Source organism: Vanellus vanellus, assembly GCF_965231255.1.
Source record: "Vanellus vanellus genome assembly, chromosome: 1".
Taxonomy (NCBI): Eukaryota; Metazoa; Chordata; class Aves; order Charadriiformes; family Charadriidae; genus Vanellus; species Vanellus vanellus.
Window position 1 is genome coordinate 9,649,205 of NC_138905.1, and position 22,317 is coordinate 9,671,521.

The 22,317-nt window shown below is 40.9% G+C and overlaps 1 protein-coding gene across 1 annotated transcript in view; it reads left to right on the plus strand.

The window, feature by feature from the left end:
- Positions 1 to 22,317, plus strand: part of SEMA3D (semaphorin 3D) — a 146,386-nt gene that overhangs the window by 117,374 nt on the left and 6,695 nt on the right. The window contains exons 12-17 of the mRNA XM_082498678.1: positions 5,997 to 6,219; positions 9,331 to 9,419; positions 11,252 to 11,293; positions 12,545 to 12,702; positions 14,871 to 14,935; positions 17,168 to 17,307. Coding sequence (XP_082354804.1) covers positions 5,997 to 6,219; positions 9,331 to 9,419; positions 11,252 to 11,293; positions 12,545 to 12,702; positions 14,871 to 14,935; positions 17,168 to 17,307 — 717 coding nt within the window. The remainder of the gene's footprint in view (positions 1 to 5,996; positions 6,220 to 9,330; positions 9,420 to 11,251; positions 11,294 to 12,544; positions 12,703 to 14,870; positions 14,936 to 17,167; positions 17,308 to 22,317) is intronic.

Below are 22,317 nucleotides of genomic sequence, written 5' to 3' on the forward strand. Positions count from 1 at the left end.
TAAAAATTGCGTGCCACAGAGTTTACACAGCAGTTGAATAGAGATGCCCTTAGCACTTCTGTTTCTGTTGGGTTGGGTTGTTTTTTTTTTTTTTTTTACTTTTCATTTCTTAACATATTCATTTGTATCAAGTTATCATTCACAACAGTGAAGGCCTAAGCAACCTCAGAAGAATAAATTATACGGTGAATAAGTTTCTTGCAGGATTCTTATCTAGCAGTACTAATTTAGCTAATTTAATATGATTCATTTTTCTTGATGTCAGCTATCTAGAAGAAAAACATCAAATCTGAGCTAGTTGTTTAGACTTCTCTATGAGAAAGAGACGGGCACCTCCTCTATGCAGTTCACTCATAGCCAAGAGAAGAATCTGCATCAGGTGAGATGAATCCCACCCTGTTGCAAAAGCAGACGATGCTGAGATAACACAATGAGCACAATTATGGTATTAAAAGAACTTTTATGAAGTCAGATTCTCTCTGTAGTCCACACGAAACAGTAGGTTGGAGTAATTCAACCTGCTCCTGTGACATTTGATATAAATGCAAATCTCTTATTGTCTCCAGTGGGAAATTTCACATATCTGAGACAGCATCTGGTGCTGTTGATGTGAATAAATGTCCTTGGGAACCGGGCAGAGAACACCGATATCGTTATCACGAGACATGCATCAGGATGTGAACTCACATTTTCAGAGGTGAAAGGCTGCTTCACTCACCCACTTGGCCATGCAGCCTTTATCTTCGTACACCCTATTGATTGCTATGAAAGGAAGCATAAGCCTACAGGAATTGTTCCGCAACCATGGGTGGACACAGCTTTAAACAGCTGCCTGAGAACTTTGCCAAAGTGTGGCCAAAATGATTTTTTCATTCCCCTGTTCCATCCATCATGCCACAGTGAGTGATGCCTCTGGAAATAGCTCCCTCGGCCAAGCATAACAGGGTTACACCTGCCCAGCTGTTCTTGGTGGTCATGCTGTCTTAGGATGGGATCCAAAGCCCGCTGAAAGGCTTGTTGACTCAAGCAGATCTTTGGATCAGACCCTTCATCCTTGTTCCTAGTAAATTAGCTGCGCAAACTGGCAGAGATTTCCCTCTATCATGCATGGTAGGGTTTGTGCCTTTGGGATTACTGTAACGACTTTATAGTTCCGTATTGGTAGACATTTTATCCTAGTGGTTTTTCGTAAGTGACGTCATTGCTCTTATCTTCCTCTGTTGATGCATTTTTGGCAAACATCTAGGACATCTTTAGGACCTGGGGGGCTACTCCCATTTTTCACATAGAAATGGACTTATGGGATTGAGCTGTGAATAGGTGAGCAATCGGCGAATTTCCAGAAGATGTGGACTGTGACTGGGAGTAGCAAGTGAGAGCATGCACCACAGAAAATGCACATATAAGGGAAAATCAACCTCTAATACTCAGTGAGGGGGAAGAGTTATTGCATGGAAGTGAAGAAGTGAATTTACTTCTTGTCCTATATAGAATAGATTGATGCAAAATTTTGATCCAAAGGCAATTAAAGCATATGCTTTTCTATCTATGGATTCCAACAAACAGCCGCTGCAAACATAAACATGTTTTTGAAATCAGTAGGGTTTTTGAGGTCTGATTCTGGTACAAGTGGCAAAGACTCAGACCTTGGTTGTTCTAAAGGTAAGAAGAAATGTTCATTCCTGAAGTACTGCCCATGTAGCAAGTGTGCACGTGGCTTGGTTTCTGTGTAGTTATTGTGCTGTCTGAATCTTTTTCTCCTATATTATGGTTCACTTTATTTCTTTACTGCAAAGTCCAAAATCTAAATTGTCTTTTTTTTTTTTTTGTCACACCCTTTCTGTAGTATCTTTTACTATATAGTACAAAACCATGTATTTCTTTATAAAATTATTCAACTGAGATTGCTATCTTCAAAAATCAAGCTGCTATAGCCCACCTCAATCGTACAACCTTGCAGACTTTAATTTTTTGAAAGCACAGCAGAAAATAGAACATGGGAGATTATACTCGGCAAGCCAGAGGGTGAAGTTTGTATAGAAATGCTAGTGTAAAACCCCTAGGGAAAACTCACTGCAATATATGTTTCTAACACAACTATTTTTTTTTTCAATATTACTTTCCTCTTCTTCTTTTTTACTTGCATTAAAATGTATTTTCAAGGGATGTTCTTTGAACAGTTATCACAGGACAATAATACAAACCCATCTTGGTTTCCTTGTCAGTTCTTTCACAGCCATACATTAAAACTTTATATTGAAAGAAAATGACTGAATATGGGGTGGAATATATCTTAATGCAAATTGGCACAGGTTTACTGTCCATGGAGAAATTTTCAAAATCAGGAGCCTAAGCCCTATTTTCGGTAAACAATTTCAGAGCCTTTATGAAGACAAGGACGCACAGCCTTAACTCTTACGGATTGAAACAATGCTAAGCAAGTAGCACTTACACAAAATACATTAGGTCTCTAAACAGCCATAAAAATCAGTGTAAACAAGGAGTGGAAATAGGTCGCAGCCTCTTAATTCACTCAGGCTACATATCTACTAAATAAAAGTAGAGGTCAAGTTCAAGTACAGACCCACAGTCACTGTTTAATGCTAGTACAGGTTTTGCCATAGTTTATACATGCTCCAACTGGTACCCTCCCAGGCAATGCTGTGGCAGTGTTTGGGGTCTAAGGTAGGCCAGGAACTGTCCCCAACAGGCATTTCAGATGTGGCTGTACATGCGGATGTAGAACATCAGCTGGTATGTGCTTCACTGGCCTTTTCTGTTTCTAAATACACAGGTGATCACTGATACTTCTGAAAAAGTTATCCTCAGTCAGAAATTTTTGTTCAACTAGTTGCTATCGTCTTTGCATTTACGGTATTTAGAGAGGTGCATGTTCACGTAGAACTGTATATGATGACATAATTCTGCATTGTATTGGCTGTATTTACTGCCTGGAGAATTCATCCTTAGGCATGGATACACAACACCTGTACCCACTGGGAGGAGGAGACATTCCCTTTTTAGCTGAGTGCACCCCTCAGCCCAGGCAGAGAAGGGGCAGTGGAAAGCCAAGAAAGAACAAGCTCCAGGCTGGTCCTGAACCCATGGGGACAGATTTGCTGCTAGTGGCTGAAGGTGTGGCTCCCATAAGAAGGGAGTTTGCCAGCAATGGAGAAGGGACACGCTCAGCCTTTGGCACTCTGTGTGTTGTTCCTAATGCAAACGTTTTGGATAATGCCAAACCTTACATAGTGGAACAAATCCTGACCGCAAACCCTTAACTGGCACCAGAGATTGAACGTGTGTCAAACTGAGTATTTGGGAATGTGAACTGAAGTCTCCTCTGTTGAAATTAGCCATGAAGGAGAATTGTAGAGCAACTTCACCGTGAATCTTAACTTTCTCCTGGCAGACTACAAAGGCATTATTTAATCACATTTCTTTCTTCACAGGCTGTGTTATGGCTCCACCTGGCAGGAGACACAGGGATTACTTAGTTAAAAATAGTGTTAAAAAAGAAGCAGACATCAGTTTTTATGTAAAAGGATGTCACCAACTGGAATAGTGTTTCCAGTTGCTTATTATTGTCTAGGATTTGTAGTGCCCCAGTAACAGAGCTAGATGCCTCCAATTTAAAAATAGAAGCTTTCTCAGGTTCAGATTAGAGACTAAATGTAAAACAAGCGATGAAAAAGAGATAAACACAACCATGGGAAGGAAAGCAGAGATAGGTGAGCATGAGAGACAGTGGGTCACCAACATGACTGACCTTGCAAGTATGTCCCTGGGCTCACCCTGAAAGGCATAGAAGAGAAAAATTTGAAGGAGATTGAAGAGGTAGGTTTGTGGGTGGTCTTCAAGCAAGATGTGTGAGAGCCAACTTACTTTGTGTAAGCCAAAGAAGCAACAGAATTGATTAGTTTGTCAGTATGGGTTGAATAGGGGCAGAAGCCAACCTCAACAGTAAATGAGTGACACTGGGGAAGTGTCTGTAGCAGTGGTCTGGACCAGAATAGGATGAGACTGTGCTGTTCAAAGCCAGAGAAAAGGATACTGCAGCAGCTGAGCCATGGACCTGAGCAGGAGCTTCAGCTATGTGGATGAGTAAGGAAAGTCACTTTTAAGAAAAAAGAAGCTAAAGGGATCATCTGGAGAATGTGCCTTTGCTAGAATAAAATTAAACAAGAGGTATAGGGTGTCCTGTTCACTACTACTCTGATTGAAGGTAATATACAGGGAAAAGATAGACGTGCGTGTTTCAGTCTGAAAAAATGAACATGGTTAAAGCATTTATTAGGGGCCTTCTGCCACAGTAACTCTGAGCGAATCTGCCAAGACAAATCAAGCCATTAGTTTAACATCGGGGCATGCTGGTGAGGATCTTGCCCAATTCTGGCTCACTGCATCAAACAGGGCAGAAACTCAGCTTCTCTAAGAGCAGCAGAAATATAAAAAGCAGAAAAACTTTGATCTGTAGGAAGATCCTGTGCTTTAAATACTTGAGGTTCTCTCATGGTAGCCACCGGAGGGCACTCTAGACTTGCTGTTGAAAGGCTGTTACGCTGATACCTGCACTCGTTTGTTCAGCACGTAGCAAATTTAACTGCATCTTGGTACCTGTGCCTTGAAATGACAGCTAGACAGCATGTCAGGTCTCTTTCACCCCGGACGATTTCTTAGTCTTTGTAAAATATCCAACGTGATACGGCGCCCATGAGCGAGGCAGGGACCAAGGAGGTGAAATTCATTAAGGACGGACCGAGCCCATCATGAGAATTTCTCCAGTTTTAAAGCAATGCTTTCAAAAAATGAAGTAAGGGTGACCAAGCGCTGCTTTCTTTGGGATGAGAAAAATCACTGAGCAGCCTGATATCTTACTGTCGTCACAAGTGTTCTCACAGAAAACTTGGTTTCTGCTTGAATATAGATTTAATTTGTGATTTATTCATGAGACCAATTTTCCAAAGGGGCCTACACTGATGACATTATGGTATTATATACAAGTAGTTTCTAAATATTTAAGGAAAAACTAGGTATTGTCCTATATTATTAGATTGTTTATGGCTAAATTTTGCTGGCTCCAATATATGATTAAAAAAAAAAGTTCAAAGTGCAAACCAGTACTGAATATACTGCATGCATGTTAATATTAATCATTTGTTTTCATTATTGGTGATAGTGGTATGAATATTAAGGTCATGGTCTTAAAGACTATTTGGCGATAAAACTGAAAAAAATTGTGTAGCTTTTAGTTGTTTGTGTTTACAGATATGTTAATGCAATAAATATGAATTAATTTGCATTTTATCCAACATGAAATAGAGAACTTCTCTTTTCTAATGCTGTCTTCTTTTCCTGAGTATCTTAGAGAAGCTAAGAATGTTCATCCCCCTCCCTAAGTTTTAATTTAGGTTGTCAAAATCTCTGACTGAGAAAAAAGATAAGTTTATAACAATTTTTCTTCAAAACTTGCATATATCACGGAGTTTTCAGAGTTGGAAGGGACCTCTAGAGATCGTCTAGTCCAACTCCCATATCTACGAGCAGTTGCAGGTGTGGGCATATAACTAACAGGAACAGAGGATTTATAATTGTGAGTAGTAGTAAAAATGAGAGATGAAACAAACTAACAAGTTTTGGGTGGTTTTAAAAGATAAAGGAGAATATGTGGGAGCAGGATAAAGGAAAATGAAGATGAAGAGCTTTTGAGTAGAAGTTAAAATGAAGAGAGAAGAAGAGAGCAGAGAAATGAGGAAGAAAATGACCCTTTGAAGAACCAGAGGAGGACACACTGCCAGTGTGCTCCCACGCTTTCACATCAACACTGAGCTTTTTCAAGCGTAAATCGAATTGCCAACCACCGACAAATGTGCTTTACAAACTGATATAGCTAATCTGGACCAGGCAGGTTTCCTCCTGCACCAAGAAATCTGCAGATTACTTGTACGTCTTTCCTAATATCCCTCTCATCTTCTTGTTCTCTCTCTCTCATTCAGTGTCCAAGCAAAACCTATGATCCGCTCATAAAATCTACCAGAGACTTTCCCGATGAAGTCATTAGCTTTATTAAACGCCATCCACTGATGTACAAATCCGTTTACCCAGTGACGGGAGGACCCGTATTCACTCGAATCAACGTGGACTATCGTCTGACTCAGATTGTGGTGGATCACGTCATGGCAGAGGATGGGCAATATGATGTTATTTTCCTAGGAACAGGTATGAGAGAGGACTTCCACTGTCATTCTGCGCAAACCATATCCTTTAAGAACACTTTTATTCCACCAGGTCCTGAATAAACCTGTTGACTAACATCTTTTTCCTATGCATGCAGCTTTGGGAAGTGTTTAGGTGCTCCTGATTCTGTGCCAGGTCTTCATGCAAATGCTAAGATTAGATTAATTTGTCAGCTCAAGCGATTGCTACCATTGGGATGTTAATGCCTCCGGGCCCCTGGATGATAAACCAGTTAAGGGTCAGAGTATCCGGACTTTCTTAACCTCTGAATATCATTCAGTACGCATCTTTACATTACATGGTAGTCTGGCTCCAATTCCTGCTGGCAGCACATCAATACACAATTAAAAGAAAAAAAAAATCAAAGAGTACTTCCCATTATAAGTAGTGACGTGGTACTTCTGCATTAAATCTCATGTGACATTGAACAGCTAAGAAAGATTTAAAATTGAACCTAAAGCAAAAATTCCACTTAAATACTTTGAAAGATATTACTTAGCAACATGAATAGCTCCAAACAAGAGGACTAGGATTGGACAGAGAGAGGTTAAACTACTCTGTCTGGGAAGAAACCTGCTTTGCAGGTTTTCGATGGATAATTATGTATCTATTTAGATTTTTATGATAGTTATATGCCTTAAGGAAAAAGTCTAGTTTTACCATAGTAATTAAATTGGATGAATCACCCAACAGCATGGTATGCTAAGAAATATTAACGTACCTATTCATAACATTTCTGCAGTAATAATATACCGTCTTACTCTGCTGGAATTTCGTGTTCTTAATTCACAGTTTGACGTTCTCTCACTAGTTATGAGTCTTATAAAGCACTCCTTACTGGTAGATCTGAACGCTTTAATAAAGAGGTCATTGCTGTTATCCCCATCTCACAGCAGGTGAAACTAAGGTACATGGAGGTGAAAAGGTTTCTTCAAGGGCAGTGGATGAGCTTCTGCCTTGAGCTGCAGGGAGATTAAGATTTCTGTTTGAATCCTACCCCAGTGCTGTTGGGTTGCACAGCATTTTGTCTGGCCTATAAGCAAATTTGATGTCACACAGTGTAGTCCGATAAGTGATTCAGGGAAAGGAGTGAATTGTCACAGAGCCATTGCCACTTATAAAATGTGGATTGTCTCAGCCTTCAAGATCTTCCCAGCTGTGTTATGACACATGTGAGTCCAGATATAGCCTCTCTCTTGGACCATTTATGTCTCTCAGCTCAATCCTTCTCACAACTCTTGTCTTCCAAAAAAACACGGTGTGAGAGTCCCTCTATGATCACCACAAGTCAAGTACCGTGGTGTCAGAGAGAAAAGCATAGTTTCATAAAAAAGAAGATTAAATGCTGTTTGCTCCCCTGCTGCCTGAGAAGGCTGGGAATAAACTTTAGCCATGATTGACGGAAAATCCTTGTTGCTTTCTGAATGCAATCTTTAACGTAGTCAACAGAGAAGGAAGAGGAACACATTCCCAATCTGTGAGAAGCCTGGGACTTGGTAGTACTCACTAAAAATTACTTTTCTTCTGATAACAGTGAGAAAAAGTAATTTCAAACTTATCTGTCTGAAAAGATGGTTTCACTAGTTAAAATGTACAAAATACTCTTTTAGTGGCTACAGAGATTGCTTTAAAACGTTTCCCATACTCCACGATAAAATTTTTCATAGGGATAAAATTATATTGAGAGACGAGCAACTTGAATACTCCCAGGTCAACTGTTGCTACCCAGCACCAATGCTAATTCTTTCCGACTAAATGGTCAGGTTTAGCCGCCTCAAGGCCAGCGTGTACCATGCAGTCGCTAGGTGGCAATGCATAACACGCAGATACGTATTTCTCTGCAGTGCCTTCCCTGGAAAGTGAGTTTTCTTTTCCAGAAGCACATGTTTTTGTTCTATTTTATCCCCTAAACTTGTCCTATGGAAAAAAAAAATAAACTCGAAAGATAAAATTTCAAATATTATATAGGGAGACTGAACACAGATAGACCAAGTAACCCAGGAGATTTTGAGCAGCAGAAGATCAGAAGCTTATTATACGTTTGAATGTATGCAACTAACTTGTACATATGCTGGCTTTGGCAAGCAAACAAACAAACACAAGCTTTAATACATAAGGCAAACTGAAAAACGTTTGGCTTTTATTGGTATTATTGGTAATATGATCTTCAGCAGTTTGGGAAATCAAGAACGAAAATCTCATTCTTTCCATTATAATGGATTATTTTTCATCATTTCAATACTATGCATCGTGCTTAGGACTAAGCTGTGCTGTGTTATTTCCACACTGCACATCCCAGCACCCACTCCACTTCCCCAGAGCAGTTTTTAGGCTTCTTTTTAAGGCCATTCAAGATTCACCAGTGTGTAATGGTCTGAGATGAAATGAGAGGCTATTTTGTTCACCAAGTACTAATTCAGGTGAATTGATGAATAGATTTAACTTCAAAAAACTCTCCAGATAACTTCAAATAAGTAATTTCTGTAATGATTAAGTGAAGATTTTGATGTTGAATGAAGATTTTGTTCAAAAATGTCCCTAAAATGAAAAGATAAATTAAAAACATACATTGCTTAACTCCCCAAGTTAAAATGAAACCTACTTCTGATTAAGGTGCTATTCTGGATGAAAAATAATTCTATAAAAAAGGGGAAATAATTTTCTCCCAATTTAGTTCCCTAAGCTGGATCTCTTTGGGGTCAAATGCACCCCAATTCATGTCCTTGTCTGTGTTTGTGTGTGTGTTTGTGTAGAGGAGAGTTACAGTTAGACCGTCATTGCCAGGAGCAGCCTTACAATAGTGCTGGCTCAGCCATACAGTAAAACCATAAATGTATTGTATAGAGCTACATAGGTCGCAATAGCTGCAGATAGGGATAGATGTCATTTGAAGGCTACATCCTTGCATTAGCTGTATCTTCAGGGACAAGTTTTTAGTTTTAAATTTCTCTTTGTAACCTAAGTTTACAGCATCAATTGTTAAAAACAAACAAAAAAAGAATCTGTGATCAAGTTGCTATGAAGTAAGAAATGGAGTGGCACCTATGTACTGAAAAATAACTGTGGGTTTTACATGATGAATGTTTGTTTCAGACATAGGCACAGTCCTGAAAGTTGTGAGTATCACAAAGGAGAAGTGGACTAAGGAGGAGGTGGTCCTGGAAGAGCTGCAGATATTCAAGGTAAACATTAACAGCCACAACATCAATTAAATATTATTCAGGGGACTTTAAGGCTCAAACTGACTTTGTCTGTCTGGTTGTTTGTTTACTGGAACTAGTTCAAGTTTCCAGAGGGACACTATCTAAATTTTTAAATGCCTTGGTATTCTTTGGGTAAGTGAATTGAAAAAAGTCCAGAACCAAAGAGACCATGATTTTTGAAACTCATAGGAAGTCTCATTTGTCCCGCCTTGTTCTATTTTGAAATCTTATTGTGAGTCCAAATTTTTTTATTAGTAGTATTTTATTTTTAATGCAAATTATTCTATTGTCTCAGCTTGGGGACTGTTCTTAGTACAATTTTTTTTTTTTTTTAAACGAACAAACAAAATTCCACCAATGCAGAGAATTTTTTAACAATTTTCAGAATAAAGAAAACAAAACAAAGTTAGTTTTGATTATCAATGTGTTCTAATTTTGTCAGTGAAAGCTGGCTCAACATTTTTGACCATTTTGATTTGGTATTCTCGCTGAGTGATAAACACGAAAAGTAACCGGAGCCCTCCTAACACCAATGACTTCTTCATAAGTTGAGCCTGTAAAAAGCCCAAACCTTTCTGTTGCACAGGCACAATTTCTGATTAACCTCATTGCTGATGAGAGAGCTGATGTCAACATATCGTTACAGTAGGAAAACAGAGATCTGTGTCTTCCCTACTGATCTTCTTTTCCACTTAGTAGTTCCTTTTTCATTCTTTGCATTCTCATTTTACCTTTTTCTCACTTTGTATATAGCTCTTCTTCAGTTTTCACCTTGCTTTTTCATCAAATTTTACCTGCATCTGTGGCATTTTTATTACTTTCTCACACATCCCCTCTCCTATGTGCTGTACAAGATCTTAGCCAGAATTTCTGTCCATACTAAGTAAATGAATTTGCAACGTAGAGGCAGTGTTTTTCACGTGTAAGTACAGGATCTTTAATAATTATTTCAAAGACTATATTTCTCCATATGCCTTTTGCTATGTCATGTGTATGATGGAACTTTGATTTAAAGGCTCTCCATGTCTTCTTCCCACTGTCTTGGACACCAATTGTAAATATCACTTTAAAAATTTCAAGATTACTCAGTGGCCTGCCAAGTAATCAGCAGTTTCAGTATGTGCACCAATTTGCTGCATTCTTAAGGCATAACGTCAAGGGCAAATGTAACATATCATATTTAAAACAAAAAGAAGGTTATTTTTTTTTCCTGCTCAACAGACATTCCTTCACGTTTTTATTGGTAACATTTATAACTGTTACCTCTGTTTTTGAATCCAGAAAATTGAAGGGGGTGAAGGGCTGAAAAAACATCCCTTATTTCCTCAAACTGCATTAACATTAAACAACAGGCTTAGATTAATCATCTTCTATCAGGCAACAGATAATACTCTGAGCTTTGTCCTGTTCTTATATCAGTCACTGGCAAAAATGTCATTGTCTCTCATAGCAGTGAAATGCATCCTCATGCAGAGGATTTTCCTATGTATCCTTTAAATGTCATCTAAGCCTTTCAAATGGTGCTTAATAAGAACTTAAGCTGATGTGGAGGCTCATTGCCAGTCTCCAGGATGGGATAGATTGCAAACTGTAAGAATCAAAGTCAATTGCCTCATAAGCAGCAGGAAAAAAGAATTGGGAGGTATTTTTAGAAGCTTGAATTCAGTAATTTCTGGTCTTTTTGTTTTTAATGTTTGTTTAAACCAAGCAAACGGATCTGTGATTTACTTTTTGTATGTTCAGTTCTGTTCTCTTTTTCATTAAAAAAGGGGAATGTGTAAACTAATGCACCTTACTAATTCGTTTTTCAGCACCCTTCGTTTATCTCGACCATGGAGATTTCTCAGAAGCAGGTAATCACAAGCTCGTTTAATTACTGCGGACTATACGGTACACTGAACATTTAGCTTGTTATTTTCAGGTGTCGCCTGTTACTGGCCAAGCTTTCCATGGGTGACTCTTAAAATGTGTCTGGGAAGGAGGAGATATGTTTGAACTTGTTTGCCTGCCTAATTCACGTTTGCTTACAAACAGTAATTTGTGTACCCAAGCTGGTAATTATTCACGGAAACAATTATTTAGTCATATGGTAGTGGGATTTGTGAATGAAGTCAATGCACATTCATTTTCCGGACATGAGAAATACTTATCTCTTTACAATCTAGTATTAAATTATTATTACTATTATTGTTGTTATTTTTATTAGTAGTCAAGAGAGATCAGGGCCTCATTGCGCTAAAATTTGTGTGCACACAGACTGAAAACCAGTCCCCCTCCTCTAAAATTGCAGTCTAAACCTGGGTGGTCCAATCCTGGCAGTCACAGGAGCCAGTTCCAGTTGGGAACCTCCTGATGGGAAACGGTTTTATGGCAGTTCCGAGCTCTATGATGGCTACGTGCACGTTCGGGGGGCAGTGTGACACCAGAGCCATCCATCCGTCCCTGCCCCGCAGAAGTGGCCAGAGCAGCTCTGGCACAACACGCCTCCCTCACACGGGAGGAGGTATTTCGCCGTTCAGGCACGCACAGCACAGCTGGGACCCATCTCCCCCGAAAAAAGGTGGCAGGCCAGCTGGAAGTATTGCATGAGCCAGCTCTGGCTCAAGAGCAAGCACTTGGACCACCCTTGTCTCAACAGGCAATCTGCTCGCACGTTGGGGAGAGGGGAGTAATGTTATCCCCACCTTACCTAAGGATCAGAAGCAGAAGATGGAGTTTTATTCACACGTTCCTAGTTCCCAGATTCTTAACGTCACCAGCTATCCGGCCACTTGTTTTTAAATGCGCTATTAAACCATTCTTTCCATGGTTTGCTTCTGATTTTTTATTACAGCGCAAATCTAAAGGTGTAAGGGTGTTGAGTGCTGGTGTCTTTCCAGGGCTGCAGTCCCCCTTCCTCTCTGCTGTGTTGTCAGGGATTGATGGGGACTGGACAGTTCACACTGAGCCCGGAGAAATATTTCATGGTAGAGGGGGAATTCTCCCTCGTTTTGTAAAATCTGGGACAAGGTTGAAAGTCTGCAAGTGTGGCACTGAAAAGGGGAACTTTTTAAACGAGCTACTTGGAGAACGCTCCTAATTCATTTGCTTTGCCTGATTTGCAGCAACAATTGTACATTGGTTCCAGGGATGGATTGGTTCAGCTCTCTCTGCACAGATGTCACACGTATGGGAAGGCTTGTGCAGACTGCTGCCTTGCCAGAGACCCGTACTGTGCCTGGGATGGAAACTCGTGTTCCAGATATGCCCCCACTTCTAAAAGGTAAGAAAAAAAATACAAGGTGGTGTAAAAGATCTTGCTGCTTGCAAGAATTTGAGAGGTTCCCAATCAGAACGTTACTTAGCATGTCATTTGCCTTAAAATTTGATCATACTCTGGCCCCGTTTCACATTTCTGCTCAAAGAGCTGTGAAGACAACATAGCTTTGTTTAAGTGTGTGTGACAGTAACTCGGCTACTGTGGCTAACGTCATAAATCCCTCACTTTCCATTTTTATGCTGAATGCTTTAAGACACGAGATGCTCAGATGGAGGTCCAGGTTGTGGCTGATTCTGCCCAAGATGCAAGAGCCTCTCTTAAGCTTCTGCCTTTTGCATAGGGCATCACCATAGTTATAAAGCAGAGTTTAACATAGTACCCCAGAGTGGCAAATAATAAAACACATTCAATTCCCTGATCTAAATGAACAAACTCCTCCTGTCTGATTTGACTTAGATAAGTTGAGAGTGTCACTCTCAGCAATTGTATTTGCGGTCTAGCCATGAGAGGGAGACAGAGATTTAAGTACTGTGATTTGACCGCATCGGAAGCAGTTTTTCAAGTGAAAGAAGCTTCATCTGAACTTTCTGTACTCACCAGCTAGGACAGCAGCATGAATCTGCGGGGAGGGAGAGCACACCGCAGGCTCTAGCAGCGCAGTACCTAAGTTGCTGGATGTGTCTCTTGGAGTTTTTGGCTGATTTAGCTGGAGCTCTGAACTCGCTCGTTGAGTCAGGGTCCTTCACAGCCTCTTCATTCCCCTTTGGACAAAGCCTTCCTGACAGTAATTCTTGCAGTGAGGGTCAGAGGCTGCAGTCTGAGCTCAGGCTCTGGAACAAGACTTGCTACCTTAGCAGTTGCAGGGCTGGAACCAGAGCAATTAGACAAACCATTGAAGTTAATGACTCATAGGTTATCGTGTCATGGTGTCAAGGAACTTTATGCGTTTTCCCTCAAAGCCAAAGCAAACTAAATTCAGAGAAGCATAAATGAAAGGAGAAAAGCAAGCGTTCAGGCTCACTGCAAAGTTAGTGACACATGAGGCTTGCTGAAGCCTGAGGTGGGCTGGGACATGGAGATTGATGGACCGTGTTTTTTAACAGATGTGCAGTTTGGTGGGAAGGCCAAAAGTCTGTGTCTCCAAAACAAGGGACGGGTGACTGGCCTTGGGAATCCTCCAGTAGATCAGTTACCAGAATATTTTTCTTCTGTGTAGTAGCCTGTGCTTCCAGTGTGTCTACAGCTTTTACCACAGTGGACAGCTCGGCTTCAGGAACCTGCTCTCCTGCCGAGACATTGCTCTGCACATAGGATGTCCCACTCCTGTTGTCTCCAGTGTGGTCATGAGGGAGTAGCCAGTTCCTCCCTGGGTCTCCGATTCTTCTACTGAAAAATTAAAATGCAACTTTTTATTGTAGCTCTTGGGAGAGAAATACAATCATCCACAGAGGAAGAATTTGTTTTCTCTTTTTTTTCTTTTTTTTTTTTAAATGCTATTACACTGAAATTATGCTAAATCACAGCGACTTTAAATAACACACGCAGACATTAGCAGGCAAGATAGCTGTGGAAGGGAGCAGATCATCTCAGACCATTGTCTCAAGCGTTTTTTCTGTTCAGAAAGATGAAAGATAATCAGATTTGTCAATTGTTTATTACCAAACTAAAACATATGCTTTTCTCTCTTCATTTTAATGCTTGGTTTACTAGTCAGTATTACCTTAGGCTGAGCCTGAGCTCAATTTTGAATATCACCTGTTGAACCTCAGATCTTTTCCATGACATACAACATTAAGGATGTTTTTAGGTATTTCCAAGACAGTCCACCCCACCAGGAGACCCATGACCCGTGCTCCTAAAAGCAGGTTTAGATGCTCTTTCTGTCACTATATTGCACGCTCTTCATTCTAGGCAGATTTTTTTCTCTTGCTTTTTCTCTTTCCCCTCCCAGTGGTTTCCCAAATCACAGGCCCTTCTCTTGATGTCAATGGTACAAATCTCTCTAGGCCACATGCTGCTTTGAGGGTGAAGCTGGTTTTAGTTAAGACCGTAATTGTCAGCAGTAGGGTGGGAGCAACGCGAGTCCACATGTGCTGAGCTCCTCTGTATTTTGTTGTTGAATTCCAGCAATTATGCCTGAAGTGTTACAAGTTTGCATGCTCTTCCCATAGGCGAGCCAGAAGGCAAGATGTCAAATATGGAGACCCCGTTGCACAATGCTGGGATGTGGAAGACAGTAAGTATTTTGCACCTTTCTTGCTCTTTAGTCACTTTGACAACAGAGTTTGATGTTAGGGTCTTCATCTGTCTGCGAAAACCTGCTAAGCTCAACAGAATAACACTGTTAAAACAGCTGAGTTGCCTTTGCCACACTTCGTATATGTTACCCCTCCCACAGTTAAATTTGGGGAGGTGGGGCTGATAAGGAGCAGCCAGCATGGGACGGCACCCTCACATCCCTTACAGGCAATGCTCCCCAGCACTCACCCAGGGGAGGAAGATGACACAAAATTACACACACCCCTACACGTAGCTACCAGGACCTCCGTTCATCCTAAAACAGGGGAGATAATCCCGTGAGGAAACCCACAGGGGTGAATGGGGAACATGCCATCTTCTCCCCTTCCGCCGCATACACTTGACATGAGTCCCAAAGCCCGGCTCCAGCTGCCAAACCAGCCCCTTCCCCTCCTGTTATTAACAGGAGCCTACCCCCCCCCTCCCCGTTGGCTCTCCCCTCCCTTTCCCACACCCTCTTTTCAGATGCCAAAGGGTCTGGCTTACTCCTTTGGCAACTGCAGCGCTTCTCTTACAGCGAGCGCTGTCAGGGTGAAATCCTGCGGTTGCGCGGCAATCTCTGCGGCAGCGTAAAATAAATGAAAAGCATTCAAAACCAAGCTTGGGTTTGTCTGGGGCTCTTCTAGCCACTTATTAAAGTGAACAACCCAGTCAAAACAGTATTGATTGTATCGCTGCGCTGAATGTTTGATTCGGGACGATCCCACCACTTTCCATTGATCTCTGGTTATTTTCATGCCGCTGTGGTGCTGGATGCCTGCCGCGGATCTCGGCGTGAGTCACTGCAGAAATCAGAGCTGCTTGCCACAGGATCAAAGACTTAAGTCTGTTGCACAATATAGAGGGCTCTGACTGTACATGTGTGCTTGCAGCCGTAGTTAAAAAGTCAGGGTAAAATCTCATTTCCATTAAAGTCAATGACAAAACTCCTGTTCGTTCCCGCAGGGCCAGAATTTCCCCGCTTGCTGCTTAGCATGGCTCTCCAAACAGTGGTATCTGAGACTGTGCAAAGCTCAAGGTTATAGAAACCCTAGCAGAAAGGCCGACAATGTCACATTTTCCTGGAAGGATAAAGAGATACTGGAAGAGTTGGCTTTACTAGGCAAATGTAAAATGACTTAGCAGAGAAAGTGGTATTAATCCTTTGCCCTGATGTAGCACCACCGATAGAAATTTTATCCAGCTGGGGATGACCCCTGTGTGCCATAAAACCGTGAAGCTGACCTGTGCCACTCCAGGCTTTTGGCTTATTTATGCCATTTGCGATAATTAATAACATTATGGCCCCAAAACCTATTTAAATTCAATGCTCCACTGTGTGAGTTTCCCTCCCAGAGACCTCATTGGCTGCATGAAGTTGTTTGGCTCTACTGAAATCTCAGTGGCACAGTGAAATAAAAGAAAAGCATTTAATGTGGAGAGCTTGAATTTCTACAGATCTCATATAGGTACTTATTATATTGAAAAAAAACAATCCCAAATTGCATTCATTTTGTTGTTGAGCTAACTTTTGATTTAGGAGACACCACTGCTTTCACCTTCCTTTCTGTTATTGGCAGGGCATAAGGAACAGCTTTAGTCTGATGGTAAGGCAGATAAGACACAGATAAGACAGACTGGAGAGGGGAATGCAGATGCAGAGATTAGAAATTACTTGCTCAGGTTTACAGAAGGCCAAGAAAGGAGCCCAGATCTGCTCATGGCTCCTTCAGTGTTCGGTCTGAAACGTACTACAGAACTTTTCAAATTATACTGAAGGAAGGTAAACTTCAGTTTACTTTATCCCAGTGACTCCTTTATAGTGTTTGGGATGAACAAACCAGAGTGTACAATCTACCTTTAGCAGCTTTAGTTCAGGTTTAGTAGTTGCGTTACTTAAAGGAAAAATGCAGGTCAGATTTTAAATTCCTCAAAGGTAAAAGCCTCAACTTTAAAATGGAGCAAGCTTGTGATACAGATTTTATTGACCTCCTTAAAAACCAGTTGCACTGAAGGAAGGTTAGCAGCCGCCTCTAAATCCTTATAGTTATAGTTTAAGCTAAAAGTTAAGTTTCCTTTTGCTTTTTTATAATTCACTCACTCCTATAGCATCTGTTCTGAATCAGGCTATTTTCCCATTGCTTTAAAAAACAGGTCAGGGTTAATCTCCTGTACCATGTTTGCTTTCCAGGCATTAGTCATGAAACTGCTGATGAAAAGGTGATTTTTGGCATAGAATTTAATTCCACTTTTCTGGAATGTATTCCTAAGTCCCAGCAAGCCTCTATTAGGTGGTATATTCAGCGCTCTGGAGAAGAACATCGAGAAGAGGTAAGTTATAGTCATCAAGGCAAGTTTCCTCCATTGAGAATTCAGCTGAGCATTGAAAGGCAGGAGTTATTGGGATTAGTCAATGTTTTACTTTTCCTTGCCTCACCTTAGGTATCACATAGCATTCTGGTATCACCATTTGGGGCATGCAGTGGGGAAGAGAGAAGACATTTGCACTGTGTCATAAACAGATTTAGATATTTATTTTGACATACATGCTCATTCTGTTAAAACAAAAAAAAAAAAAGAAGAAAAGAGAATTTAGGCTTTAAATAGTGGTAAAAAATCAAAGTACTGAAAAAAAAAAAAAGCATACATTTGTCCAGAAATTAACCCAACAACTACTTCTGTAGCTAAAACTATGTTCAAACCCCTTTGTTTTAATAAAATCTCTGCTCCATTTAGTGTCTGGTTGCCTTCCCTTATCACGTTAAGCAGTGTAGGTAAGAATTGCATGTACGGCTTGTGGCTTCTCTCCATTTCTCCCCAGAGGAAGAACGGTCTGTGCAGTAAAAAGCTTTTTTATTTGCTTTTTTCTTGTTAATGCAGTCTGAGAATTTTTCTTAAATGGCACTCTATGCTGATGCAGAGTTGTCAGGTTAAAGAATTGCACCTTGCCTCTGGAGTAGAAAGTGGTGAGACCGGCGATGGCTCTTAATTCCGGCAGGAGGCAGGTTTGGGGTCCTCATTGGTGGGGGAGCCCTGGAGAAGCCTCCAGGTCCCCTCATGCCCCCTGCACAATTTCCTGCTGATTCCTCTCTGAGCTACTGCCAAAGGAGCCCTCTGACATGCCCAAGAGGTCAACGTGGTGGGACTGATTTGGGCTGGATTGGAGTGAGTTTCAAACCCCAGGAGTTTTCATAGCTTTCCTCTTACATGAGTGATTTTGTGTCTGAGGCCAAGTCCTGCTGTGATGGCAACCATGGCAACGGGGAAGGAGAAGGGAAAAGAGCTGCCCTTTCAAATGAGCTGGTCCCAGGTGTTAGATATGCTTTTTTGTTAAATGTTCATCTGCGACAAAAATTAGTTTAAATGACAGGAACTATCAAACACCCAACCGGTCTTCCACTCTCAATGATAACTCATTCTGTGAGACTTTCTGAGTGCAGAAAAAGTGCTGGTTCTTTCTAAAGGCTGGGGAGATGTGGACCAGGACAAGTGCCCATGAGAGCATCATCTGTGGGTGGGATGTGACTCATGGCAGTAGTCCCAAAGTTACAATCCTAGTTATGTCTTAGCCCAGAAAGCCAGAGCAAGGGAATAAAAGATATGGAATCATGGAATCACGGAGTTTTCAGAGTTGGAAGGGACCTCTAGAGATCATCTAGTCCAACTCCCCTGCTAAAGCAGGATTGCCCAGAACACATTACTCAGGATTGCATCCAGGCGGGTCTTGAAAATCTCCAGAGAGATTTTCAAATCACAGTTCTGATTTTCCACCAGATAAGACAAAAAAACCTGCAAGGCTGTATATTGGCTATGACACTACAGTACTTTTATTTTACTCCCCTTCTCTTACTCATGCGTTGGATTGGCAAAGATTCTTTCCTCTGCTGAGAATAAAAACTTCATTAATTTGTACACACTGCTTCCCACAACATGCACTAAACACCAAAAGAAAGATTACTGGTTTGAAATACCACCTCTAACCACCATTACAGTCCATACTTCGAAAAAAAATGTGATCTTCTAATCAGCTGGGCAAGCACGCTCTCAGCCACCGGTGGCTGAAGTGAAAACCCATCTAGAAGTGTATCAGCCTTTAAAGACCTATGGGCATTCATTGTGTGTGCTTTGATTGATTTACCTTTAACCGTCCTGTACAGAAGACTCTGCACTCTACTTCCCTAAGGCAGCAGTTTGTAAATGCACTCACATATTTGATCAGGGAAACAAGTAAAGTCCTTGCTTAATTTTAGCCATGTGTTTAAGACTAATTTGAAGTAAATTTAAGCAGATAGTTAACAGGGTTTTTTGGTTCTTTTTTTTTTTGTGTGTGTGATTTTTCTTTTTTCTGAACAGAAAGTTACGCCAAGTTTTGAGGACACTCAATCATTGTTTAAAATGATATATTGCAACTATAGCATGTGCCTCAGCATCTCGAAAAGAGCTGCAAACTTTTTGTAAAACAGCTATTTCCCTGTGAAGAATGTAGTATTTCTGTATCATAAGAAGTCACACTTTCAAGATTTGAAAGCTTCTTTTGAAGGCCTGCTTTTGAGTTTTATCTGTGTCAATTTAGGGGAAAAAAGATATAGTTGATTTTCTCATAAATCACAGGTTCAGATAGGCCTCCGAAGGTCAGGAAGCCAAGTTCAAGCTATCTTTCTTGTTTGATTGTAGAACGAGCTGCAGGTCAAACCAACTTTTGAACAAACTTAAGGTAGGCTGACCTATACAGCATAGCCCAAGTTAAGGCTGTATCATTTTTTGCCATGCTTTGTATTTCCAAAAGGTTCACCGTGGCAGTGACTTGTCCCTTGCTGCTTGTTCTGGGCCAAATGCCAGTGACCCAGGCACCATGATGTCCAGGACTGCCCAACGTGCCAAGGACGTGCACGTTGAGAGTAGGGGAATATGTGCATATGTGCGATGGCATTTGAAACTCCAGCAAGCAGACAGCATACATCTTTGCACATTAGCAGCCCTGCACAGCAATGTTTACTGGGCTCACTCTGTATAAACCGTCTGACATCTGTTTGTATGAGAAAAGTAAAGCTTTGCTAAAAGGCTAGATTAACCTTTGAGGCAAATTTAGAAGAAAATTTGAAGGAGAAATCTGCGGACAGATTTTCTACATTATGAATGCTAACAGTAGGCAAATAGCTTCTTACCACATTTTGTCCCTAAAGCCATAGCGGAGTTTCTGTGATCTAGCTTTGATAAAATAGAAGCTGGAGCACATGTTCCGCAACTCCTTGGGGTGGTTGTGTTAGTTTATTTTTATATACTTTTTTGCAGTCTTTGAAGATAGCAGCCTATATAAATGCATATGCACACATTGATGATTACAGGATCAGATCACTTAAAGACAGTGTAGAGCTACTAGTTTTGTTTGATCCCTGCCACAAATTTCTTATAGTCACAGAATTTCTAGTATTTTGATCCAGGTTAGTTCCAGGGTCATAAGAACTTGAACTCCTTCTGAGCAAAGTCAGCTTGAACATCTCTAATCATCATATTGGGAGAACACATTTTAGAAGGAAAAAAAAAAAAAAGAATATTTTTTTGGTTATTTTTTAAGGTAATGATACTAATCTAGAAATGTCACCTTTTCAAATGCATGTACCTAAAGTTAAATTCCTAATTTTATCTATGGCTGCCTAAATAAATGACTGGGTCTGTAGAGATGCTGAACAATCACTCCTCCTATTAGATAAAATAAGGGTATTTGCAGGTTAAAATGTTAATCCCTTGTTAATTTGGGGATTCAGAAATTGAGATTTTCAGGTTTTCTAATTTGACTTATCATCGGTATTAGAGCCTAATTGGAGGCCTTCCTAGAAAATCCAAAGATCAGCAAAGCAATTGACTTTCTTTTTAAAGTACTTCAATTTGACAAAAAAATCCCATATGCGACAGAAACAGTGCAGTCATATTTCATGTCTAGCTTGATCTTTGCTCGGCCCTTGCCTTACCATAACTTTTCCCATTACAATTATATTTTCTGCTCGCTCTCTGCCTTCCTGCAGCAGATTTCTCACATAACACTGTACAATATTTTAGTGCGTGTCTTAGCGGTGTAACTTATTGTGATGACGATACCATGCTTTGCAAATGACTCCGTGCACCTGGAACTTAGGTTACGGACTTTTAGTTCCAGGGCTGGAACTGTAATGTCTCAGCAAGTCTTTTAACCTGACTTTACAAATAGATGGTTATGCAGTGTCCCGGACATGCACTACAGCTTCCTGAGGGAAGGAAAAGGGCAAAATCCAGACTAGATGGGAAGCGTTTGGCCCAGCAGGATGTCCCCGACATTTCACCCTTAGGGTCATGGTTCAGAATGTGACTTCCAGGCAGTGCAACCTGTGGGGAGGGACAGGATCTCCCGTGGTACAGGAGCTGTCACCAGGTCATTTTGCTGCCAGTGGGAGTACATTTCCCTGTAGTTCGGGGCCGTTTTAAGGTCAGGAGTCAAATATCTAGTGCTTTTGTGTCTAGTGTTGCTCACGCAATTGATCTTGTTTGTTCCTGTGCATGCAGGCTTAGTCACTGAGACGAGGGAGGGAGTTCATAAAAAAAAATAGTAGGGACGTGATCTGTTTCTAATGTCTTAAACTACTGAAGTTTTCTGAAGCTTAAACCAGATATTTAATTATTTCTCAAAAGAATTCTTATGTGTTATGTTATCTATATAATAGGTGTCAGGACTGCAAAAGGCAAATGCGTAGCTCCTTACAAAACCATTGGTTTTAGTGCCCCGTGGCTCTGAAAAGTATTAGCCCCCCGGCTTCTGTCTCCTGCGGGTCCAGGTCTGCCAAGCTGCCACCTCCCCTTGCAGGGGACAGAACAAACCATACGGGCTGAAGTGACAGAATAGGTGCAGATCACTTTTAACTCTCCCCTTATGGCTCTATTCATACCTGGGAGTGAAAATAAATCCACCAAAAGTCAGGAGGATATTCCAGTTTCTTCTTCAGCGGTTCTCACCCTTTCCGTATTCCTGCCCCGCAGCCCTGGGCTGTGTTTTTCAGATGGACCCGGCTTAACGACCATCTGATGGTTTGGTAGGTACAAGAGTTTGACCCACTCTTGGACAGGACACAAGATTGTGACCTAGCTCCCCCATTGGAGCTGAGAGATGTTGTTTCAATTCCACATTTTAGCCAGACTTAGAAGACATTTTTCAGTTTATCCAAGACATAATTTTCCATATCTTTTTTGTGGCTGGAGATTTTTGAGTCATGATGACCGTTTTTCTGTTACAAACATCTGGTCAGCAGCATCTTGCGAAAAAATGTCACAGATCCTATGCCAGTCTGAAATCTAAGGTTGGATGAGAGCTGA